The sequence below is a fragment of the Podarcis erhardii genome (genome assembly GCF_964252035.2).
Source record: "Podarcis erhardii genome assembly, chromosome: 4".
Lineage (NCBI taxonomy): Eukaryota > Metazoa > Chordata > Lepidosauria > Squamata > Lacertidae > Podarcis > Podarcis erhardii.
This window is the reverse complement of record NC_138508.1, coordinates 23,988,050-24,006,639: the sequence shown is the minus strand read 5'-3', so window position 1 is coordinate 24,006,639 and position 18,590 is coordinate 23,988,050. Positions and strand designations below refer to the sequence as shown.

Here is an 18,590-nt window from a genome sequence, read left to right as displayed (position 1 = left end):
GAGCCTGTTGCCACATGCAAGCATCTATGGACTGGAGAACTAATCCCAACAGTGGCACTAGAAAAAGAATAGGGGGAAAAATCACACACAGGGAAGCAGTATTAGGAGAAACCAGTAGGACTTTCTGAGCTTCCTTTTTTCCAAAAAGACCTTTGGGATAAATGGGACGGTGCCATTCTGCCCACAACCACCAAATCCAAGGTGGATCAGTGAAGACCCTCTGGTGGGGCATTCTAACCACCCAGATATTGACATGGCCTTCCTCGGGTTTCCTTGGAACTTCTAACATGTACCTTTTCCAGGTGGCCCTTGAAACTGTGAAAGGGTCCACACCCCACAGTTTAAGATGCAATGTCTTAAAATGATGGAGAGTACTAAATAGAGTGAAGAGAGTGAAAATAGGCATACATTATTCCCTAGTTTCAGAATTTCAAATCAAAGGCTTATAAGGCAAATCAGTGCATGGAACCCATACCTGGTTTTATTTTGCAAAAGAACGAAACGGTATTGCTCATTACAATTAAAATTTTACAGAAATATTCGCCATTCATGAAGCCCTTTTTGGTCTCTCTACCTTCTGAAAAAGCTGCCTGGCACAGAGCAGTCTTGTCATTCTGATGGGCACCGAAGCCTCCATGTGCAAACCAATATTGCACTTCATCATCCCCCAAGCTGACATGCCCGGATGTTTTGGACTACAACTCCCATCAGCTGCAGCCAGCACAGCTGGGGATAATGGATACTGGCTGGACCCATGAAGAATAGGAAATATCAGAAAATCCTTATTATTATTATTAGAATTTATATACCGCCCTATACCTGGAGGTCTCAGGGCGGTTCACAGAATAAAATCAGAATAGAAAACCACAAAATACATAAGCAAAATAAAAACAACAACCCAATAACCCCCACCCACCCCCAAAAAAAATCATTTTAAAAGGGGAAAGGATCCTCACAACATTTAAAGTAAGACAATTAACAAACCTGGACAAGAGCCACTCGCTGGAAAGACCATTATCTCAGAAATGTTTGCAGCAATATTTATTTATTGGCAACCAAATTGGCCAGGTGCCTTTCTGATACAAAGACAAAAATAGCTTTGAAATAAGTGTGGGGGTGGAATTAGTTTTGGTTGTTGAGCAGATGTAATACTAGCGCTTCATCTTCCGCAAGGGAAAGGCCTGTATCTAATGTTGCAAATGAGTCCTCTTTGCTGAGTTTGATCTTCTTTCTTCTTGGCGCTGTTTCTACCGCTGATGCACTTCCACCAGAATGTTGTTTGTCCATCCCAGGGCCACTGCAGAAACAAATAAATCACCCTTTTAATAAGTGCATTTAAGCCAATTAAGCACCATGCAAGCACACAATTCATTTTTAACAGAGGCAGGTTTATGCACAGATAAGGGACAAGCACGTTGATGGCTGTAAAAAGAGGAACTATAGATTGAAGAGCTCAAAAGTTGAGACCAATTCTGCTGACCAAGGAAAATGTGTCATTAGTTGCAAGAAACACAGATTTACCATTGCTTTAGATTAATTTACTGTTTGTTGATGGCAAGCAACAAATATGAGCACGTGTAAATTTAAACGCTTGCTAATATTGTGGACTAAACATGTCTTGCTCCTCGTAATCAGATATGCGTTGTGACTTGTGTGGATTTGACTAAGAGGAGCTCTGGTCAATCACAGCAAAGCAGCATCAAGTCCACAGTAGACAACCAGGTGCCCTCAAGAAATCCATAAGTAGGGCTAAAATGTAGCAGTCCTTGGCCACTCTTGCTCCTCTAAGCAACCAGTAGCTAAGCAACCATTTTCAAACATACAGGTTCCACACAACCATCACAGCTATCACTCAGTGATAGAACTATCCTCTGAAGTTGTCTATTCTATTCCCAACTTTCCAAATTTAAATTTCTCCAAATTAACAAAAACAAATTGGCAATAACCTTGTCAAACACTTTTTTTGGCATCAAGGGATATGTTTGCAGCCGAATCTCTCTCTCTCTCTCTCTCTCTCTCTCTCTCTCTCTCTCTCTCTCTCTCTCTCTCTCTCTCCCCCCCCCCCCCCATTCCAAGCAAGCAAATTGGCAACCAATCTTAAATGATCCACTCCTTATGAATAAAAACCCCTTGGTCCAGATGGACTACTGTTGCTGGCCCTGCCTGGATTCTATTGGCAAACACAGCTGTTAATATTTTAACATCTATATTAGGGAACATATTCTGCTGTAACAATTCAGTAAGCACAGTGGTGGGGGACAGCAATCAGTTAATAGGAAGCTGGCCGAATTAGCTCTGGATTTTTGGAGGGCAACTGTCTATCATGGGTTGGTAATTTTTTAAAAAAAAAAATTGGTCTAGTTATATCAGCCTTGGCAATTCACTCCCAGTCTGATCTGAAAATCATTCATTGGTGTATAGGTAGGTTTTTGTTTTTAAGAGGAGCATCCTCCTCCTGCCTTATAAAATCAAAATTTAAAATGTGTTTTGTTTAGGTCAGCACTGTTTATACTGACTTTATTGCAAGCACAAATAATTGCAGGGGCAACAGAGTGCCCACTATTATGAAACACCTAGCAGGGCTTTAAAAATAATAACACAGCATATTAAAATGTGAATTTGTGAAGCAATAGCAGCACAGTGAAACTTCCCATTCCCCAAATAAACAAAATTGGAAAAAAAAAATCATTTTTGCTGTCTCTGTCAAAAAAGATAAAATTAGACCTATCTGTTTTGCAGTGGGACTGCAGGTGCACATTCCATATGCTCTGCTTACCTGAGCTGTTTTTGTCGACACGACCACATCGTAAGTTTCATATTCTATTAAACTAAAGAAAGATCTCTGTGCAAGCCCAGAACCTCATCTTTGTGGAGGATGGGTGGCAAAATGATGAGAAGATTGTTATGAATATATCACTGATCTAATGTTGACATGCCAGGTCTATAGGCAACAAAACCGCCACCCTGCGAGATTTCTTCACCTCGCAGGGGGTTGACCTGGCATGTGTGACTGAGACCTGGGTGCGTGAAGGGGATACTGTTCCCTTACGAGAGATGGCGCCCCCGGGTTTCTCCGTCCTTCACCAGTCGCGGACTGTGGGCCGGGGGGGAGGGGTGGCGTTATTAATCCGGGAAGATTGTTCTTTCAGGGCTCTACCATCGCCATCGATCCCCGGCATTGAATGTGTTGGCCTAGTGTGGGGCTCCGAGGTGAGCTTGGCTGTCTGGCTGGTGTACCGGCCACCTAGCACACCAGCAGCCACCCTGTCAGGCCTGCTGGAGGCGGTGGCTGGCTGGGCCTTGGAGTTCCCTAACCTATTGGTATTGGGGGACTTCAACATCCATGCTGATGCCACTCCCTCCTCACAGGCTCTGGACCTGGTGTCTTCCATGGCGACACTAGGGCTCTCCCAGTTTGTTTCGGGCCCCACACATCAAGCAGGCCACACGCTGGATTTGATCTTTGGCATCGGTATAGATGTGATCATGTTTCCTTCAATGAAGGTGCCATGGTCTGATCACTATGCTCTGAAAGCCAGGATTGACGTTCCACCCCCACCCTGCTTGGGTGGCGAGCCAATTTGGGCTCGCCCGCAGAGGCTGATGGACCCTGATAGATTCCGTCAAGCCTTGCGGGACCTTTCTCCCCCTGGCGACTCATTGACTGAGCTTGTTGAGGCCTGGAATACCCAGCTCCTGGCAGCCATCGATGAGATCGCACCTAAGCGCCCTCTGCGACCCCGCAGAAACCGGGCTCCCTGGTTTACCGAGGAGCTCCGGAAAATGAAGCGGGACCTCAGACGGCTAGAGCGAGTATGGCGGGGTGCCCGTGACGGAGCTTCAAGAACATCTTATAGGGTTTTTATGAAAACCTATGAGATGGCAGTGAAGGCCGCTAAGAAGTCCTACTTCTCGGCCTCCATTGCATCCGCTAGCTCTCGCCCGGCGCAATTATTTAGTATAATTCGGTCTTTAACGTCCCTTGAAGGACAGCCAAATTTAAATAACAATTCGACACACAGCTGTGAGGCATTCGCGAGCTTTTTTGCGGAGAAGGTCTTGTTGCTCCGCCATGACCTCCCTGCCAATTTGGATACAATAAAGGAACTGGAGGCCCCTCGACTGTCCTCGGGTTCAGTATTAGACCACTTTGACTGGATATCCCCAGCTGATGTGGACAGACTCCTCCGAGCTGGAAAGCCCACCACCTGTCCTCTCGACCCGTGCCCGTCCTGGCTGATTAGAGCGTGTCCAGACGAGGTGCGGGGCCCCCTGGGGGATATCATCAATCTGTCTCTTGGCGCTGGGACATTCCCAGGGGAACTGAAGGAGGCAGTGGTGCGCCCGCTCTTAAAGAAAACATCATTAGATCCTTTAGATCTATCCAATTACCGCCCGGTTTCGAATCTTCCATTCCTGGGTAAGGTGATTGAGAGAGCGGTTGCTGAACAGCTTGGTAGGTTTCTGGATGAAACATCAGCTCTGGATCCATTCCAGTCCGGCTTCCGCGCTGGTCATGGGACCGAGACGGCTCTGGTCGCCCTAACAGATGATCTCCGCAGGCAGCTGGATCGAGGCGGGTCGGGGCTGCTGATTCTTCTAGACCTGTCAGCAGCCTTCGACATGGTCGATCACGAACTCCTAGACCACCGCCTTGCCGACGTGGGGATCCAGGGCACAGTCCTTCAATGGCTGCGCTCGTTTCTCTCTGGTCGGGGACAGAGGGTGGCGCTTGGGGGGGAATTGTCATCCCGCCACTCCTTGGTGTGTGGTGTGCCCCAGGGTGCAATACTCTCCCCGATGCTTTTTAACATCTTTATGCGCCCCCTCGCCCAGCTTGTCCGGAGTTTTGGGCTGGGCTGCCATCAGTATGCTGATGACACCCAACTCTATCTGTTGATGGACGGCCACCCGGACTCGGCCCCAGACACACTGATCAGATGCTTGGAGGCTGTGGCTGGATGGTTTCGTGGGAGCCGGTTGAAGTTAAATCCTTCGAAGACAGAGGTCCTCTGGCTGGGACGGGACGACTTGGGACTGAGGGGGCAACTCCCATCTCTTGCGGGGGTGCAATTAGTGCCAGCACCATCCGTTAAGAGTTTGGGTGTAATCTTCGATACCTCCCTCTCTATGGAGGCGCAGATTGCAGCTATAACAAAGGCGGCATTTTTTCATCTCCGCCAAGCTAAGCAGTTGGCTCCTTACCTCTCTCGCCCTGACCTAGCCACTGTGATCCACGCGACGGTCACCTCCAGACTGGATTATTGTAACTCGCTCTACGTGGGGCTGCCCTTGAGACTGACCCAGAAACTCCAACGGGTGCAGAATGCCGCAGCGAGACTCCTTACGGGGTCTTCGCTTAGAGATCACATTCATCCGGTGCTATACAAGCTGCACTGGCTCCCGGTGGAGTACAGGATCAGGTTTAAGGTGCTGGTTTTAACCTTCAAAGCCCTATACGGCCTAGGGCCCTCGTACCTACGGGACCGCCTCTCCTGGTATGCCCCACAGAGGAACTTACGGTCTTCAAATAAAAACACCTTGAAGGTCCCAAGCCACAGAGAGGTTAGGCTGGCCTCAACCAGAGCCAGGGCTTTTTCGGCTGCGGCTCCAACCTGGTGGAACGCTCTGTCACAAGAGACAAGGGCCCTGCAGGACTTGACATCTTTCCGCAGGGCCTGCAAGACAGAGCTGTTCCACCTGGCCTTTTGTTAGGGCGCAGCCTGACTCCCTCCTTTGGCAATCTTTTCAAGACTTTAGCTTATGGTTGCCATTAATTTTGTTTTTAACTCATTTTTATAATGTTTTATAATGTTGTATTGTTTTAGTGTTGTTAGCCGCCCTGAGCCCGGCTTCGGCTGGGGAGGGCGGGATATAAATAAAATTTATTATTATTATTATTATTATTTTTTGAAGAGGAAAAACTGAGACATGCAGACTTTTTACAGCCAGGTCTTGAGGCTGTCTGCACATCAATAAAGGTATCTGCTATCCCAACATTACTGCTAGGACTCTGGGGTTGAGAGGTTCACATAATGAAGCATGCATGAAGACCGGACATTAGTGGCAGCTCTTGTGGCAACTGCTACAGTTCCTACCGCTGGGTGCTGATGATGAGTAGGTGAGGATGAAGCTGTACCCTTGTTGGAGAGTATCAGGAGAGGTGGAAGGGCCAGCCGAATAAATTTTACTGCCTGAGACAAAGGACAAGGTGGCACCTCTCTCCATTCCAAGTACAGAAGCCACATGGAATTGCAGATGAACCTTCCTTGAACACAGGTGACGTGATAGCATCCTCCATTGCATCTAAGGCAGTGGAGGATTGCCAGGACAGGTTGTGTAGCAACAGAATAAAATGCCTAGGAGATTCGGGAGTAACAGCGTGAGGTGGTTGCCTCTCTGTGCCTAATGGTAGGACCGGCCCTGAATGGCAACAGAAGCAACCTGGCTGCTACTCTAGCACTATGCATGCAGACAGAATACTTACTTATTGGTCTAGGCCAAGCACTCAAACAGCAATTTGCAGAGTATGGCACGCCCCCCGCAACAGAGTGGGAGGATCACAACAGGCTCCTCCTACGGCTGCTGTAGTCACTTTTTGAAAAGGAAACAATCCTCCACAAGATGGGAAGCCTGATTCCCTTCCCTGCTTGTGCCAAGTTGGGGCTGCAGCCACTTGCAAGAGAAAGTCAAACTGTAGTCATTTGTGGAGCCCAGGGAGAAGTGCATCCGACTAGTCCCAGCGCAAGGTCCAACCAGATGAACCAGACATTGTGGTTTATAAAAGGAGGTTATTGTCCTCGCCCATAGCTTGGCTTGTTTAGAAAATGACCAGGGCTTGTTATCTCTGCCATCAGTCAGGGGACCAAGGACTACTGGGAGTCAGGTCTTCCTGCCCCACAGGAAGACCAACCTGTCTCCCATCCAAAAGCCAGAGGAGGAGGAGCCACAGGGAACTTGCTTCTTGCATGCCCTGCCTAAAAGAATACCCCTTTCCAATGGACAGTTGCCTTGGGGCTGCAGAAGGAAGAGGGCATTTGGCTGGAGTAACAAGAGCCACCAAACATTATTCAAGCAGAAGCACCAGCAAAGGAAAGATGAAGCGGGCCTGAACTGGGAATCAATGCCCTCTTACGGCTCACTGCTTTGTTCTGGTCTTGAAGAACTGCTCTCCCTCCTCTGCCTTTCCCCTCCCCTCTCCAATCACCGCCTGAAAAGCAGGATGAAAATATAGTGAATGAATAGCAAGTCCGTCTGCTTTTCTGGCACGTCTCAGAACAGGCGTGCTTTGAGAAGTCCTGGGCCCAGAGCACAGTGCTTAGCGTTTGAAGTGAAAAAGAGGTGGATGGAGGAATCTGGAAGAAAAGGTTTTAAGCGCTACCAAGATGACAGAATCAGAGAGCGAGGGAAAAGAGCTTTCAAGGCTGTGTAGTGAACAGTGGAGCCGCAAAATCCACGAGCACAGACCATCCTCGACTGCATAGTTTGGAGCAGCCGTTCTCAGCCTGGTTCCTTCCAGAGTTTTTAGACTACAACTTCCATCAGGCCCATCCAGCAAAGCTCTGCCGTGGAGGCCCAGGTCCTGCTTCTCTCTCTTTTTTTTTTTAATTTTAAAAATACATAACTTTATTAGACATACTTTAAAAAGACATTAAAATAAAACATACATACATACAAATACAAATACCGAACCAAGAACATATAATAAACGAAATACAGGAAAAACAAGACAAAACAAAAATAAAAAAGCAAAAAAGACAAAACCTCCGTCCAACTCAGTTTTGGGTTACATAAACTTATACAATTTCTGCAGTTGTATTATCAATGATTCTACACTCTGAACGTCGTAAGTGTTAACTACTGTCTGCTGATATATATTTAATTCCCAGATTAATCTCAATATAATTTAAGAATTTGTTCCACTCATTTTTTAAATTGACCATATTATGATGCCTAATTCTTTGTGTTAAACTCGCTAGTTCTATATATTGAAACAATTTCACTTGCCAATCTCTAATCGAGGGCATTCCGGGAGATTTCCACTTCTGTGCTATTAAAATCCTTGCCGCCGCCGTGGCATATTGAAAGAAGGTTTGGTCTACGTTTTTTATTTCCTCCTCAATCATGCCCAAAAGAAACACCTCGGGGATTTTAGGGAAATTATACTTCAAAATCTTTTTCAATTCCTCATAAATTTGCCCCCAAAATCTCTTAACCACATCGCAAGTCCACCATACATGAAAGAAAGTTCCCACCTTATCTCTACATCTCCAACATATATTATCGGTATTCTTATACATCTTTCCTAGCTTTGCCGGGGTCAGATACCAGCGATACGCCATTTTTTCTAAGTTTTCTCGAAGGGTTGCACAGGCCGTGAACTTCATACCCTTTTTCCACAGAGTCTGCCATTTGTTGAGATCCACCTTATACCCGAGGTCCCTATCCCATTTAACCATCGCACCTTTCACCTCGTCCTCTTTGGTGTCCCATTCCAGTAACTGTTTATACATTTTAGATAGGAGTTTATTACTACTTTCTAGAATTTCCACTTGATATTTCGATTTTTTTTCACTCATCCCTAGTTTTTTATGTTCACCCCAGAGTGCGTTAATTTGGTGAAAGTGTAGCCACTCCTTAATTTTATCCTTCATCTCCTCATAGGGCCTAATTTTCCATCCCTCTTCCATTTTAACTAATAGATCTTCATACGTCCACCTTTCCCCTGTCATATTTAATTTCTTAATTTTAACGATGTCAATCGGGGAGAGCCACCAGGGGGTACCCTTTTCAATTACATTTTTATATCTATTCCAGACTTCCAGAAGCGGGCCTCTAATGATATGATTGGAAAAGCCCCTGTGGACCTTCCCTTTCTCCTGCCACAAGTAGGCATGCCAGCCAAATCTTATATTAAAGCCCTCTAAATCTAGGATATCTGCGTTCTTTAAGATGGCCCATTCCTTTATCCAACAAAGGCAAACTGCCTCGTAATAAAGCCTTATATTCGGGACTGCGAAGCCACCTCTATCTCTGGTGTCCGTGAGATATTTAAACTTGACTCTGGCCCTTTTCCCCTGCCATATAAACTTAGCTATAATTTTTTGCCAGTTCTTAAAGCAAGTAGTACCTTTGATTACTGGGATATTCTGGAAAAGGAATATTAATTTCGGGAGGACACACATCTTTATCGCAGCCATCCTTCCTGTCCACGATAATTTAAGCCTATGCCAAGTATCTAAATCCTTCTTAATTTCCTGCCACACCTTATTATAGTTATCTTCCACAAGGTTTATGTTTTTCGGTGATAACCAAATTCCCAAGTATTTCACCCTGTTCACGACCTTAATTCCAGTCTTTTGCTCCAACCTGATTTTCACATGTTCATCCAGATTCTTTGTTAAGATTTTAGTTTTTTTTCTATTTAATTTAAATCCTGACAATTTGCCAAAATCTTCTAAAAGTTCTATTGCACAACTAGCACTGTCCAGAGGGTTCTCTAGAGACAAGACCAGGTCGTCAGCATACGCCTTTAGCTTATCTTCCTGCTTCTCGTTGCTCTTCCTGCCTGTCCACCTGCTGTCCTCCTCCAAGTGTGTGAGCAGTGACAAGCATGATGAGAATGAGGAGATACCACTTAGGGTTTGTAAACCTGATGGCAAGGTCCATTTCTCTCTCTCTTCTCTCTTTCTTTTAACTGATGTGAGCTGCTTTGGGAGACAATTGTTGTCTGCCAAGCAGGGTGAAAATATAGGCATCACCAGTGAAGCTTTGACCTCTTCCTGAGCTTTGTGGTGGAACTGAAATATCTTTCCAGCACATATATAGATAATGGATAATAGTCCCTCAGACTTTCCTCCTGGATTTGTGGGGCAGATTTTAAAAAAACACAAACCAAACAAATAAATAAAAGAAAACAGTAAAAGGCAGAATTGCAAAAGGAGCCTCGTTTATGTGTAACACTAGCCATGCACTTCCCAACCTGATATCCCTAGTTTCATAAGTAACATGGAGTCTTGTGGCACCTTAAAGAATAATTGATCTATTATTTGTGAGCTTTCTTGGACAAGTCCGCTTATCCTACTTTTCCAATAAGACGAGGTTTTTAAAGTAAAAAATAAGGTTAAAATTTGGGGGGGTCTTATACACGGCTAGTGCATATGCAGGACAGGTGATTGGTTGCAGCCACGAGCAGGAGCTTTTCAACAGCGATTGGGTGTGTGATTTGTGGCTGTGTCAAGGGCTGCTATGGATTGGCTGCCGCTGCGGCAATTGTGTGTGTGACTGGCAGCTATTGGGCAGACGCTTGTTTTCTTCTGTGACGCGCGTAATCGGCAGCATATGCGAGTTGGGTGAATGATTTTCAGGGCGTTCCCCTCCAAAAAAAGCTCAACAAATCTGGGCAATCCTCCCCGCATTTTCTTAAATTGGAGTCCCCAAAAGTAGGGGGTGTCTTATAAAAGGTAAAGGTACCCCTGCCCGTACGGGCCAGTCGTGACCAACTCTGGGGTTGCGTGCTCAAATCGCTTAAGAGGCCGGGAGCCAGCGCTGTCCGAAGACACTTCCGGGTCACATGGCCAGCGTGACGAAGCTGCTCTGGCGAGCCAGCACCAGTGAAGCGCATGGAAACGCCGTTTACCTTCCCGCTATAAAGCGGTACCTATTTATCTACTTGCACTTAGGGGTGCTTTCGAACTGCTAGGTGGGCAGGAGCTAGGACCGAACGACGGGAGCTCACCCCGCCGCGGGGATTCGAACTGCTGACCATACGATCGGCAAGTCCTAGGCACTGAGGTTTTACCCACAGCGCCACCCGCGTCTTATACATGGGAGCTAATAAAATGCATGAAATGATATCCTGAACTGCAGGTATGCATACACATGGGGGAGGTGTATGTGTGTGGATTGCAAAAAAGTGAAATGAAATGCATTCTCCGCTCCCTTTTGTGCATTTCATTTCCCTCTGACCTCACTCTTTACATCCCAGCTATATGTATGGGTACCTGCAACTCAGGATAACGCTTCATGCATCTGATGAGATGGGCTGTAATCAACAAAAGATAATGCTATAATACTTTTGTTAGTTTCTTAGGTGCCACAAGAGTCTCCGCTGTTTCTCGCTGCAAAGGGCTAACATGGCTACTCCTCTAGAAATAAGATTCTTAAGGAAGCTGATCTGCCAGCAGCATGCAGAGCAGGGAGTTTAGGGATAGCTGGTCCCTTAAGAACTGCCGTTTTGCTAATCAAGGACACTGGGCGGCAAGCCACACACATACATTTTAATTTGCAAGGCCACGGCGAGAATTCTAATGAAGATTAATTAATGCAGACCCTTCTGCAGAGCCCCTGCGCTGCTTCTTCCTCACTCAGTGTCAGAATGTTGACTGCACACCGCGGTAGTAATGAAAATACATTGTGCGTTGTGTTATTCTCCTTTTTCCCCAGCCATTCTTCCTAATGCACACTGAAAAAGTTCTAAAATGAGGTTTATGAAGGAAGCAAGGAATAAGGTTGATCTTGCCTGAGATTCATTATAGGTTCAAGTGCCCCCGAATTGAGAAGACTCAATGAGGCTGTTTTGGGCAAACCAAGTAACAAGAACACAGGATGAGCCAAAGACAATTAAAATGGAAATTAAATTAAATTAATCTGGGCAAAGTGAAGGTTGTTTCTCCTTTAATGGATTAAACGGCCAACAACAAATTCTACTCGTCTACCAGTATGATTAAGTTGCATGGGTGATGTCACATTATTACACTCTTATTATCGGTGACTGTTTAAAATAGTTCGCAATGCTTATTGCATCGGAATGGCATGTTAAAATGGATTTAATGGGCACAATCTGACAAATTAAGCCCACTGAGAATCAATGGGCATTTGAGCACCTAGATTGTGCCAGGCTGTGGCTGTTTTATGTCTGCTTTCACTCTAGCTGCTCTCAAATGGGCTCCTCTGCAATACCAAACCTAGTTATTTCAGCATCAGCAATCTTGTTTTCAGTTGCACAGTGTCAACTGCCAGCTTGCATTGTTAGTCCCAGGCAAAAGTCAGAGTGAGATTCCTAAAGTTGTGCTTTACTCACTCCTTCCCTCATTCCTGCTTGGTGGCAAGTTCAGGGCAGCCTTTACGAGATTAGTTTCCTTTGGAGGAAAGCATTGGAGACATCAAGTGTATTTGCAATCATTTGTTCATTTGCACAGGTTCAGCAGATATTGCAGGGGTGCAGGAGCAATCACACAATCATCACGGATAATGTATAAAGTCTTTCAGCCTCAAAGCCAAGCAAGAATGGATCAGAAACAAATTCAACTACTTGCTTCTCAGCCATCTCAAGTATACTCTCTTAGCACTCTGAGGCCAGAGAAACTGGCTTCAACATCTACCGCTTAATGGAGGGCAACCTCACTTAATTCTAAACTAGAATTAGACAAAGAATAGCCATATACAGTGGTACCTCTGACTTAATTCATTCCGGAGGTCCGTTCTTAACCTGAAACTGTTCTTAACCTGAAGCACCACTGTAGTTAATGGGGCCTCCTGCTGCCACCGCGCCGCCGGAGCATGATTTCTGTTCTCATCCTGAAGCAAAGTTCTTAACCTGAGGTAATATTTCTGGGTTAGCGGAGTCTGTAACCTGAAGCGTATGTAACCCGAGGTACCACTGTACAACATGGCAGGTATGTACAAGTCAAGTCCATAAAGCTCAGGTTGATTCTGACCTGCTTGGTTAGTTTGAACTGTGGTTAGCTCAGAACCCCCCAAATTTAGATGTTACTAGAAATTATGGAAGAAGGAAGTGCTTCTTATGCCCTCTTCACAGAAGCAAAAGTTCTCTTTCCCTTCACCCACCTGTATGCTCTCTGGGGGTCCTCCTAAATAATGTGGAATGAGGTGTGGGAGAGGAGAAGATGGGAAACTTACCTTTCATGAACTTCCAGATGTTAACTTACTTACACCAAGACTTACTAAATAACTATGCTCCTCACCCTTCGATAATCTCTTCCAGCAACAGATCTCATTACAATATTTTAGAAATTAAAGGTATACCTGGTTTTAAACCTTTAAAACTAGCAAAGCGCACATTTAGCCTATGTTAAAAATGAGGGCTGAATAAAAATAATGGCCCACAAAAAAGCAGCAAACATACTAAAACCTAAACCATAATGTGCCACTAGCTCATAATGAGGCCGGCAACCAATCATCTCCTGCTTTGGTCACCAAACCTTCATCTCCCAATTCCTTCAGGCTCTAAACTTCATCTTCAGTCCACTGAAACTGCAGCTGCCAAAACTGTCTTTGTTCTCCATCATTCACTGCTACACAGCTTGTGCCCTCTCCACCGCGCTGCACACAAGATTAAAACGTCCTTCAGCAGCCTATGCTTTAAAGCCCTCAAACCACCTCTAGCCATTCCTAGGACCCACACTCCTCCCTCCTGTCTTCTCTGCTCCGTCTCTTGTTTTTCTTCCCTCCTTCCTCCCTGCCTTCTTCTGAACCATCACAGAGCATTTTCTTTCTTTATTTAAACAGATAGATCTGTGTCACTTCTCTGAAGCTCAAAGTGGCTTGCAACGGGACCCTATTAAAACAAAAGTCCAATACTAGTAACATTTGCAAAATGGGAAGTAAGTAAGTAAGTAAATGAAAGAAGGCCTTTACATCCTCTCTGAAAGGCTATCAGAAAGCATCTTAGTATCTCAGGTAAAGCTCGTTATCCGTTCCTTAGGGCATTCATGTATTTGGCTATGCTCAATCTAGGCAGCAAAACTGGCCTTTGCTTGTTTTGGAGCAGTGCATACTTCTGGGCTAAGCACACTTAAAAAACGTGGGCCACAACCACAAAAGGCACTAGAGGTAAGTGAAGTGCTATGTGAACCGCCCTGAGACCAAATTTAATAAATAAAAATAATATACTCCATTGCAAGGCTTCTGCATTCTGTGTAGAGCATGGGGCTCAATCCGCAGTCCTCATATGCCTTTATTCACACATTTGCTGGAAAATGCTACTGGACATGGCTTGGAAGCAGGTTTGCCTTCACCTTTCTTCTTAATCAGTGCAGCTAGAGGAAGGCAGATATACTGGGATGGCTCAGTTGGTAGAGCATAGAATCATAGAATTGTAGAGTTGGAAGGGACCCTGCTTCAAGGTGTTAGGATGGAGGACATGTTTGAGACCAACTTTCTAACACTGGCCTCCTGAGCCTCTGCTCCCTTGCACCTTGCCTACTGAACGTAGCTTCACCATAAATAAACAAAGCAACAGACAAGACATGGGATAAATGGAGAAAACAAAGACGCTCAGTGTTCTGCCTCCCACTCAGACCACAATGAGAGTAAGGAAGAGGTCCTTATTGAGGCAGATTAAAAGTATTGGGTAGAGAGTCAGAGCAGCGCCAAAGCTCAGACTAAGCAACAGGAAAGGTCGGACTAGCTAGATGAGGAGCAGCTGTCCAATATTAGGGGAAAGAGTTCAGAACTGTTTGCTAGCAATGGAGCAGTCCCAACAGGTTGACACACCTACCTGCCTGCCAAGCTTTGAAAGGCAAGGTGAAGCAAGTTTCCTTTGTGAATCTCCTGTGCTTTACAGGAACGCTTAGCATTCAGAAATGCATTACGTTGAGGAAATTGGGTCTACTCCCAATGGCAGAAGAGCTGCAGAGTCTTGGGTGGTTTGGCTGCACTCTGTCCTTCTGACTTTGCTTCTTACACCCCCAGCAGTTGGGTCAATGCCCTCCCTGGACTCTACAGATGCTCCCTGAGGTGTCCTGTCAGAGAAGGCCACCCAGAGCTTCCAGATTCTAGGAGAAGGGAGCACCTACCTCCTCTAGCCTTCACTCCCTGCTTTCAGGCCCTACCTTCTGGAGCAAGTGGAAGAAGCAATTTAGGGGAGGAAATCCTCCACTGTAGGGAAACAGCCAGTCCATTCTGAGAATGAACAGGGATTATGGAGCAATCTGCATATGAGTGCCATAGAAGAACAGCTCTCAAACTGTAGCTTGTAAAAAAATAATAATCCAGGTTTATATTATAACTCCTCTAACTTCTCACAATTAAAACCACATAGTTAGTGGTAGTCAGGGATGAGAATTCACCCTAAAAGAACTGACCAATCTGAGGCCTAGACCAGGGGTCGGCAAGGTTTACCTTGCCGGGGCCAGTTCACTCCAGCACAGATCACTCCGTGGGCCGGATTGCACACACGCCTGCAATTTCTGGCATCTGCGTCTGTGCAGACGTGATTTCCAGCACCATAAAAGTGAGTCCCCATGCCACACTGCGCTGGTTTAGTGCAGTGCACGGGGACTCACCAAGCAAGTGGCTTGGGGGCCGGTTAAACAGCCCCCGTAGGCCGCTTGTGGCCCATGGGCCTTAGGTTGCCTATCCCTGGCCTAGACCATGGCAGTCACATTTAAAAGTGAATGCTGAGATGAATAGTCCTATACGTAAGAGATTAACTGGAGGTGGTGCAAAGTCCAATCACAACTTTGTTCTAATTCAAAATTTCTTTTCAAAAATGGCTGAGGAACTGGATCTATTAAGAATTCAATCTGGCTGCCTAATGAATATTTAGGGCACTCACCTGCTGCTTCCATACCCTACCTGGCCCCCGACAAAATGCTTTGTCTCATTAACTATTTAACATTATGATAGCCTTAAACAGAAATATGATAAATGTTCCTAGATATACCAAAAATTCATCTTGCATTACATGCTTGGATTCTTTAATTACTCATCTGGTGGAGGGGATAGCTCGAAGCCGTTTTCATTTAAAGGCAAATTTAAGAGAGTGGGTTGTGTATAGCTTCCCTCGCAGGAGGTGGTGGTGGGGAGATGAGTATGGCTGAAAAAATTAGCAATTTAAAGAAAAGAACAGAAAGCTTTCCACAACCAGAGACAGATCATTTACCTTTTGCTATTTCCTTCGATATAAAGCTTCTAAGGGAGCAATCCAAGATCTCCAAGGGTGAGCAAGTTAGGATCCAGTTGATTTCTGGCTCAACCAGATGATTCCTGATGCAGCTGGACTATGCTTACATAAGCCCCATGTTCAGCCAGGGATATGACAGCGTAATTCCCTCATCCCACCACACCTGGCTCAGTTAAGATCAGTGGATCTTATACTGGCATAAGCCCTGCATCTGGGTGTTTCAGGGGAGTGGCAGGGCAGGGCAGGGAGGACTTCTGCTGGATCCAAACTCTGTTCATGACCTGGTAGCATGACAAAACTTGGGTCAAGGAAAAGGATGGCATAAGTCAAATTCTATTTTCAAGGGTTGTTTTCCTCCTCTCTTCTGGTAGCAGCCTTGCTCCTGAGCAGAGTACGGAATAGGGGAAATTTAAGTCATCCTAATTTAACATAAAGGTAAAGGGACCCCTGACAATTAAGTCCGGTTACGAACGACTCTGGGGTTGCGGTGCTCATCTCGCTTTACTGGCCAAGGGAGCCGGCGTTTGTCCACTTCTGCAGACAGTTTTTCCAGGTCATGTGGCCAGCATGACTAAGCCGCTACTGGCAAAACCAGAGCAGCGCACGGAAACACTGTTTACCTTCCCATGTGCTTTCGAACTGCTAGGTTGGCAGGAGCTGGGACCGAACAACGGGAGCTCACCCCGTCGCGGGGATTCAAACCGCCAACCTTTCGATCGGCAAGCCCAAGCGGCACAGTGGTTTAACCCACAGCGCCACCCGCGTCCCTGATTTAACATAAGCCAGTGTAAATTCCACTGGCTTCCTATACTTAAGATTGCTCTGTAAGCCTGGTTGTATTTTTTTTTTTTTTTAAATGAGGGTACATTCTTCCTTTACAAAGAAACAATCTCTAACACATTTAAGTCCTAGAATTGCAAAACCAACATGTATATCGCTGTTATTAAAGTATTGGAAAAACAAACAGTCTGGGTATGGGATACCGTAAAGACTGCATTCTCTCAGAGGATCCTTTCCTGTCCAAAGTACGATGGGCAGTGACCCAATGCAGGGACATCATGTCAATGACGCCGAGATTAACCTCCCTCTGTGGGGGAAGTCAGCTCCGCTGCCTCCTCCTGGTTTTTAGAGAGCTGGCTCTCTTTCAATAATGTTTGGCTCTAGAAAGCTTTACCCATTTAAGGCAGATTATTTATGAACATTTAGACGTATTTACAAGAAGCAGCAGTGGCACAGAGTCTGAAAACAGAAGTAGGGTTCAGATGTAGGAGGCCACCAGCTCCTAACCAATCAGGTCAGATCTAGACAGACTGAGAGTCACCACTAACCAACCAGCCTCCCACCATCCCAGTCTGGGGTGAATGGAAGTCCAACAACTATTGAAAGGTGTCACGTTGGCTACTGCTGGCATAGATATTGTTGTGACCATGTGCAGCAGCATCCATGAACACCAGGAGCCATTGGGATCCATGCGAAATGTTCATGGAGCCCTGGGATGCTAGCCCTTGGGGATGACCTTCCCACCTGTGCAGATATTGCTATGCATACTTCTTTTATATAGGAGATTACTTATTGCTTATTTACTATCAAGCAGAAGCTATTTTTACTAATAATGGTCCGTAGAAACTGCCCAGCTGCTGCTTGGAAGGGCAGAGGGCCGCATGGAGGACTCTCAGAATAGGAGGAAGCTGGGCAAAAACAGATCCAATTAGGTTTGGCTTGGATTCAGGCATTTGTATGCAGGAAATTATATTACTTTTCTTTGACCAGGGCAGGAGGGAGGAAACCATGGCGGCAGTAGTACCATGGGGGGAGGGGGAGGCTAGATGCATCAAGACTGCTGGTGCGCTTGTATCTTATATCTTAGTTCAATTGCGAAGATGGACAAGCAGTGAATACATTGTAATCTCCCCTTTTTTACTACATATGTGCATTCTCCTAACCAGGAGGCAAACCCTTTCCAAGAGTAGGTACTCAAGCTTTGCAAAAATGACAACAAACTGGATATCTTGACTATTTCCAATCAAGCTTCCACACAAATGATTCGGTGCAACGTGGTGTGTCCTGGCTCACAAAAGAAAATGTGTGACCCAATTATATTTCATACAGAAGCACAGAAGAGAAGAAGCACTTGAGGTGGACTTCCTTCCCCTTATTCTACAGTTAATCAATAGCCCAGCCAGCCAAAGGCTTTTATGCTGTGCCATGAAGCCTGCCAACAGACTCCACTGGGCTCCTAGTAGCAGCAAATTCCTGAACCGTGCAAGGTCCACTTGTACTCCCTTATTCCCACAGCTAAAGAAAGCAGACAGCCTCAGAAATGACAGCACGCCACTGGCCTGCAGGTCTTTCTCGATCTTCATGGTATGGTAATGAACAAAAAATAAGGGCAAAAATGACACTGTAAGCTTTTTCTGAAGGATTTGGCAGGGGGTGGGGGAGAGCCCAAACCAGCAGTCAGTGATGTGGTACGCAATATGACTAAACTAAGCTGAAAAGTGTATTGGCTTTTTCACCATCCAGAGGACTTCGTTGAATGGGCAGCACTGTATAGAAATGTCATAAATAAATATAAATAAATAAACAAGCAAATCCTTACCAAGACCATGAAAGCGCTGCTGTGCTGCAGGGATTTCAAATCTGACTTGCTTACTAAACAGCT

General features: G+C 45.6%; 1 protein-coding gene across 1 annotated transcript in view; it reads right to left on the bottom strand.

Moving 5' to 3' along the window:
* Positions 1-1,026: 1,026 nt before the first annotated feature.
* Positions 1,027-18,590, bottom strand: part of DDX10 (DEAD-box helicase 10) — a 171,132-nt gene continuing 153,568 nt past the window's right edge. The window contains exon 18 of the mRNA XM_081860229.1: positions 1,027-1,297. Within this exon, the coding sequence (XP_081716355.1) occupies positions 1,123-1,297 (175 nt within the window). The 3' untranslated portion in view covers positions 1,027-1,122. The remainder of the gene's footprint in view (positions 1,298-18,590) is intronic.